Source organism: Cyprinodon variegatus, unplaced genomic scaffold, assembly GCF_000732505.1.
Source record: "Cyprinodon variegatus isolate N-32 unplaced genomic scaffold, C_variegatus-1.0 Scaffold83, whole genome shotgun sequence".
Classification (NCBI taxonomy): Eukaryota; Metazoa; Chordata; class Actinopteri; order Cyprinodontiformes; family Cyprinodontidae; genus Cyprinodon; species Cyprinodon variegatus.
In genome coordinates this window covers 903,382-910,208 of record NW_015150536.1, presented here as the reverse complement: position 1 = coordinate 910,208, position 6,827 = coordinate 903,382, and the positions used below count along the sequence as shown (strand labels likewise).

The 6,827-nt window shown below is 36.7% G+C and overlaps 1 protein-coding gene across 3 annotated transcripts in view; it reads right to left on the bottom strand.

Annotated features, from left to right (window-relative positions):
* LOC107083782 (fibroblast growth factor 12) overlaps positions 1 to 6,827 on the bottom strand; it is a 49,418-nt gene that overhangs the window by 15,979 nt on the left and 26,612 nt on the right. For all 3 annotated transcript variants that reach the window (XM_015373247.1, XM_015373246.1, XM_015373245.1), the window contains one exon: positions 1,912 to 2,015. In XM_015373247.1, coding sequence (XP_015228733.1) covers positions 1,912 to 2,015 — 104 coding nt within the window. The remainder of the gene's footprint in view (positions 1 to 1,911; positions 2,016 to 6,827) is intronic.

Sequence of the window (6,827 nt, the reverse complement as noted above, 5' to 3'; positions counted from 1 at the left end):
CCCCCCCCCCATTTATTCAGGGTAATTGGTTCGCCGAGCTGGTGATGTTATTTGTGGTGCTGGCATCCTCAATGCATTTGTTGATGTAGGCTGACACAGCCATGGCATACTCTTCAGTACTGGTCTTGTTGTCATATGTGACCATGTTCCAGTCAGAGCATTCAAAACAGTCCTGGAGTTTCTCCATGGCCCCCTCAGTCCACACTCTGACCTCCTTCACTGTTGGTTTTGCCCTGATTAGCTGCGGCCTGTATGCAGGAATTAGTATGACAGATAGGTGATCTGTTGACCCAAGGTGGGGTTGGGAGCTGCCCAGAATGCATCTTTAATGTTAGAGTAGGCTAAATCCAGAATGTTTTTTCCCCGAGAAGCAAATTCCACATGTTGGTAGAAATGAGGGACCACAGTCTTTAAGTTAGCGTAGTTAACATCACCAGCAATGATAAAAAATGTCCTCTATGTTAGCAGGTTGAAGCTCATAGATAGTCTGGTATAGAATTTTCATAGCCTCTTTTGTATTAGCGCTTGGGGGGACATATACAGCAGAGATGCTAACCACAGTGAACTCTCTAGGCAGATACAGTAGAACGGTCTGCAGTTAACAGCAAGAAACTCGATGTCTGGAGAGTAGAAGCTGGTGGACGATTTTTACACCAGTTGTTGATGTAAACACAAAGTCCCCCTCCTCTAATTTTACCGCTGAGTTTGCTGTTTCTCTCAGCACTGTATAATGTCCGGTATCGATGAGTGAAGCGAAGACTCTGTCAGGGTGATGGCTCAGGACTTACTAATCTCCTTTTTTGAAGAAAGTTCGAATCAAAGATTATCCATTTTGTTTTCCAGTGAGCGGACATTGGAGAGCAGGAATGATGGGACCGGTGGTCTGTGGGAATTCCTTCTTAGCTTCGCTGTTAGCCTGCATCAGCAGCCCCTCTTTCGTCGCCTAGCACACCACATCCTCTGTTCTTCCTGTGGCCTGCTCCATGAGCCCGCTGTTCTGTTCTCATCCATCCGAAGCACTGCGTTGCTTTTTAAATGGTCAAGAGAGGCTGTATTTAAGAGTCCAGAGAAAACATTTTGTGACTGTAGCTCCAGCAGCATATTTTGTGGAATTGTCAAGAGATATATCGGGCTGCTGCCTACAGGCGCCGCCCCGATGTCCAGAATGTAGCTGAGTGATGTGTAATAGCTCACTAGGCATGATCAATAACAAGTATCAAGGTATCCATAGGCAGAGATGGCAAAAGTACTCACTTTCCGTACTTGAGTAAAAGTACAGATACTTTTGTTAAAAAATACTCTGGTAAAAGTGGAAGTAATTAAACTTCTTTACTCAAGTAAAAGTAACAAAGTACAGGCTTGTAAATTTACTTAAAGTATAAAAGTAAAAATAGAAACCACTTTTTTCATGCCGTTGCCTACATTTTAAATGGATGTCTGCCAATAGGTCTAGATCTCCGTTGTGTTCATTTTCAATCATCATATAAGTATAAATGTTGCAGTGCCTGATGAATCTTGAATGGAAATGTTAAACAAAGCTGTTAAGTTCCTGTTAACAGCTACTACCTTAAGCTGTTATTAGGAGCTGCCTGAAGAAAAGACAATTATTTTTTTATAAAGAGAGTGCAAAACTTAAAATGAAATGAAATGCAAATCTTTAGCTGTGCTTCTTCAAAGACAGTGGGGTGGTGGGCGTGGGGGCAGGGTTATGCTGCAGAGCAATACAAAACCACATCTAGGAGGACCCACGGAACTGAGCAGAGATAAAAAGGCTTTGAATAAGCTAAGTATTTACAGCGGCGGAATAATAATAGACAACAACCAGAACAAAATAAAACACGTGTTAGTGAATAATTAAGCGTTACAGTGACAAAGAGATTTGCAAAATCCAGCAGCCCGACTGGAGCTTACCGAACTGTAGAGCATGCCCTCGCCGTTCATGGCGATGTAGAAGCCGCTCTTCACCCCTTGGATGGCCACCACTCTTAGACCCACGGGAATAAGATTAAACAGGGCTGTCGAGCGGAGCAGTTGCAGTCAAGGCAGGAAGGCAAAAGGAGGCAAAGACAAAGGAGAAACATCAGATACAAAAGGACAGAACAGGACAATTGAGTTTGGTCTTAACTCTTGTAGACTATACAAGCTTTTATTTGTGTTTTTCAAGCGAGCGAAACAAGGATAATGGGAATGCCACAGAAATTGCTAAAACACTTTGGAGATTGTTTTAAAATTGGTTTTGTGTTATCCATCTCTATATAAAAAATCTTGAGATTTATATACAGGAGTTACACCAAAGGAACATACCAATCAATAGTGGCACAATATATGGGTGGCTCAGGTTAATTACACAATAAAATTATTGTTTTAAGAAAATCACCATTGAAGTTCAAGGTTTACCAATGTGTTTTAATTTGTTTACAACAAAAATCACAGACATTTCAATACATTTGTGAAGCGAGAGACATTTCAAAAACATTTCAGTATTTCCATTGCTCCCCATTCTCTCTCTTATCATTAGCTCAGACAAAGAAATAACAATTAAAAGTGTGTAACAGGAATAAAATAGATGATTCCTCTACTACAGTAGAATAGCTGAACAATACAAGCCTTAGAAAACTCCCCCTTTAATTTGAGTACAATTATTTTGTAAGTAGAAAAAAATCCCATGTTGAGAAATAATTGGTTTTAATTGAATTACACGTGGTAAGTGTATTTCTTAATTTTTTTACATTCAGAATTACAACACACACAATCTAATCGCTACTACTGGGATTTTTAAAGTTATTTTAGTCAGTCAGCCTTATCTGAAGCTGTCAAATGACATCACCCTCATTCTTCCAATATATTTATCAACTCTGTGTCGCTGTCAAGCATCAAATTCAGGAAAAGGTTTTTAATATTTGCATAATAACTGCACATGATGGTTGACAAATTCTTGAAGATGCATATTCTAAAAAAGAGACCTAAGAAGAAGCACCCCAAGGTCTTTGCAGCCCTTAAATACAGTGTGGCATTTTGATTAAAGAAATTGTTCAAACCAGGGTAATACTGCACTCTTATTATTACAAATACAGAGATAAAATGATCGAATAGAATGCAATTGCATATGTAGCCGAAAGGCACAAGTGGCTTGGGGAACTTTAGTAGGGATGCACCAATAAAATAGATATGAAACTGTTAAGTTTCGAACTGACTGTAACTTTTAAAATTAGATAGATGCCCATTTTGGAATGAATTTTCTGATGTTCAAGAGATCGAAATGAAGCAAATACATCTGCCCCTATCACGCTCATTTTCACTGTTTGGTATAACGATTGAGGAATACATAAAACAGTCTCATCACTGTCTTAACCATTTTGTCACATTGCCAACAAAAATGTTGATGGTATTTCTTAATTTGTTGGGTAAGGGTGCATATCCACAAGTCCCTTAATGACGGGCTCAGCATAAAGCTAAAGCCAAGAACAGATAGAATATTCTGTCCACGTGTCTGTACAATTATGGTGATTATAAACTTGCCTGGAACTTTATTATTTTGTCAATTATTGACTAAATATTAAGATTTAATTGGAACAAGCACTCCAAGTGAGTTGAAAAAAATCTAACAGATTAGGTGACCTGTGTCAGAAAATATAAATGGTCTGTCATTGAATCATTGAGAGGGGGAGGACTCTAAAGGATCAAGAGAAGAATTGTCAAAGATCCTTTTCTGTCTATGTTTTAACCTTGCGAAATACAAAATTTGACCAATTGTACTGTTGCTTTCAACAATGCATACATGCATACAAATTAAAGGCTGCATTTTTCAAAATGTTTCAGCATTAAATGATGCTTCTGCCTAATGGAAGAAAGAAACCATATCCATGGTTTGATATAGAGGCTGGACAATGATTGTCATTATTTGACTATGTAATCCCTTGTCTGCGCTATGACTTTAAGAGACATTAGCCTGGTGAGGACACACTTTATCCACAGAGAATTCTATGCATTGCTGGAGTGATTGCTTTGCAAGTGCCGATGGGGACTATCAGATAAAACTGGCAAGGAAAAGCAGAGAGGTGCCAACATGGGGTAGTCCTCTGAGCTGATTCAATCTCACTCAATAAGTATTGACATGCTGCTTTTGCCTGCCAATGGTTTAAACTTGCCCTCAGGCTGCTGGAGTACGGGGCGCACTGGCCATTCATAAAGGCCTTTAAATAAGCAGAGTACATCTTTAAATTTACAGTACTTTCTTTGCTTTTATTTTTTTTCCTATTTCCTCGCCTTATACTCCCCATAACCATTAGTTATTTGAATGACTGGCAGAGCCTGTCAAAGGCACCATTCTCAGCATATCTTAGCCAGAAAATACATCAAATATAGTATGCCGAAGGACTATTCTTTAATTTCAGTCCTTGGTTCTCGCAATAATTTATCATCGAAAAACATTTACTGGATTGACTAGAATTTTCGTTCAGCTAGAGTTTAAATGGTCCGGCTTTTCTATTTTCAGACATTAATGGATTTCATTATTACAGCAACATTGACTGCGGAGAAGAGTATCTGATGACTATACTGAAGGTGATTCTTCTTTTTTAATGCCCTGAATGGCATGGGGAGAGGTCTAAATGGCCCTGGGATAGTTAAAAGACTGCAGGGGTGCTTCTGTTATAAAACAAATAAAAGGAGATAACGCAGGTTGAAAGGCATGCAAAGTAAAACTTCCTAGATTACGGCACATCTTCCATTGGAATGGTTATGTTCATTAGGCTGAGAACAACTTCCACGACAGCAGGAATCTCATGAAATGTTAACAGGGATATCCAGTCAAATGTAAAAAAAAAAAAAGAAAGGTGTATTGTTAAAATCCATTCACACTGTGTCTGCAAAAAATATACATATATATATATATATATATATATATGTGTGTGTGTGTTTGTGTGTGTGTTTATGGCGTTAAACTGTGAACTTCTTTGTATGTGGAATATATATGTTTTATAAATGTTTATAAACCTTTAAAAAGACAAAAATTTGAGAGATTATGAACAAATTTTAAAGTTCTGAATATAATCGCTGAATAATAAGAGAAATTATGCTGATTTTGTTTTTTGACTTGCTGAGGAGTTGGGGCGGAATGATGTGAAATCTCATTGAATTATTAGATTTTTTTATTTTTGAGTGTGTGTGTGTTTTTAGGAACAGATAGTACAAAATGTATCTTCCCTCTGTTCCTTTTTGTCCATTTATGTAGAAAAAAAAGGAGATTGTGCAATGACAATGAACAAATAAATAAATGAAATAATAAAAGAAATATCTGGATCTGTTTGATTACAGCAGGAAAAGGGTGCCAACTGTGCCAGCTTTAATTATAATAATAATAATAATAATTCAAATTATCTTAATAAAAGAAGGCACAAACTGCTAAAAGTATATTAAAATAAAAGGGGTGTGTTTGTTGATAACAGACAGAAGGACTATAAAAGCTAAAAATGTATTTAGATGTAGCAAAAAGTCAGATAATTTTAGGCTGAATGAAAACAGAGGTGATCAAGGCAAAACATGCTTGTCAAGGAGTGATGGGAAATTTATGTTACGTAATCCTTTCTTTAGGGTCTTCTTTATTTACACACATTTCTGTTCATATAAAAGGTTCACATAAACCCAGCAAAACCAAGCTTCCTGATACATTTTTTAATTGACTTTCTAAAACATTTTTGGTCATCAGTGTGAAGCGGAGAGTTACAGATTAAGACTGCAGGAGTCTTATTACAAAAGTTATCTTTCAGAACTCTCTGAGTGTCAGTTAATTACTGAGCATGTTCAACTAATTAACTAGTTCTCAAATTTTAACATGACTGTCTGTTTAATTAGATCAATTTGAAAGGTTATGTACAGCTTAGCACGTCATTCTTTCACTACAGCATGCCATCCTAATTTTATATTCCAGAGTTCAAAGCAATGCAAAACACAATACAAATAACTAATTTTGATTATGCTGCACTAATATTTAAGGTTTTAATATTGAGAACAACAACAAAAATGTAGGACTTTTTTAACATAAGGACAATAGTTTGCTTTTGTCTCTGTTATTTATTATTTGCATTAATCCAGTGAAATTTAAAAACATCTTTACGGAAAACAGTAATTTTAAGTAATTTCCCTCTGGGACTATTAAATTATTTCTGATTCTGATTCTGAACAGTTTCAGCAGTTAAGTATTTAAGGTGCTGGACAAAATGATCCATACCCATTTAACTTATTGAAATTTTGTCAGTCACATAATTCCATGTACCGGTATGTCTATGTTGAAATTCATTTGCTTTTCTAGAGGCTAAAAATATCCCTTTTATTTTGGGAAAACAGCTTTGACTGAGTCAGATTGTATAGAACTTGTCCATGAACATCAACATTCCCATGTTGCCACAATTTTTAGTGGATTAAGGGCTGTACTTTAACTGGAATATTGTTATACTTACTGCCAAGAAGACTGTCACATCAGTTTCAAATCTATTTCAACCTCTAACATTATTTCTGTCAAGTTTCTCTAGCTTCTCAATGAGGGGGCGGCGTATTAAGGACAATGTGTGTATAAGTATTTATCCATACATACCGAAAATGTTCCATTTCGTCCCATATGACGAGATCACCCTCTTCCACATCTCTTGTATCCTCCTAAATGCTTTGGGTGGAGGACTATGTTTTGGTAGGTTTGTAAATGTGCTTTAAGCTTTCCAGTTTAAGATGATGAACTGAACGCAGCTTGGTAATAACATTTTATAACCTAACTCTAGTTAAACTACTCAATTACCTTTTTTTTATTGCCTGGAACTGGATTTAATTTAGGA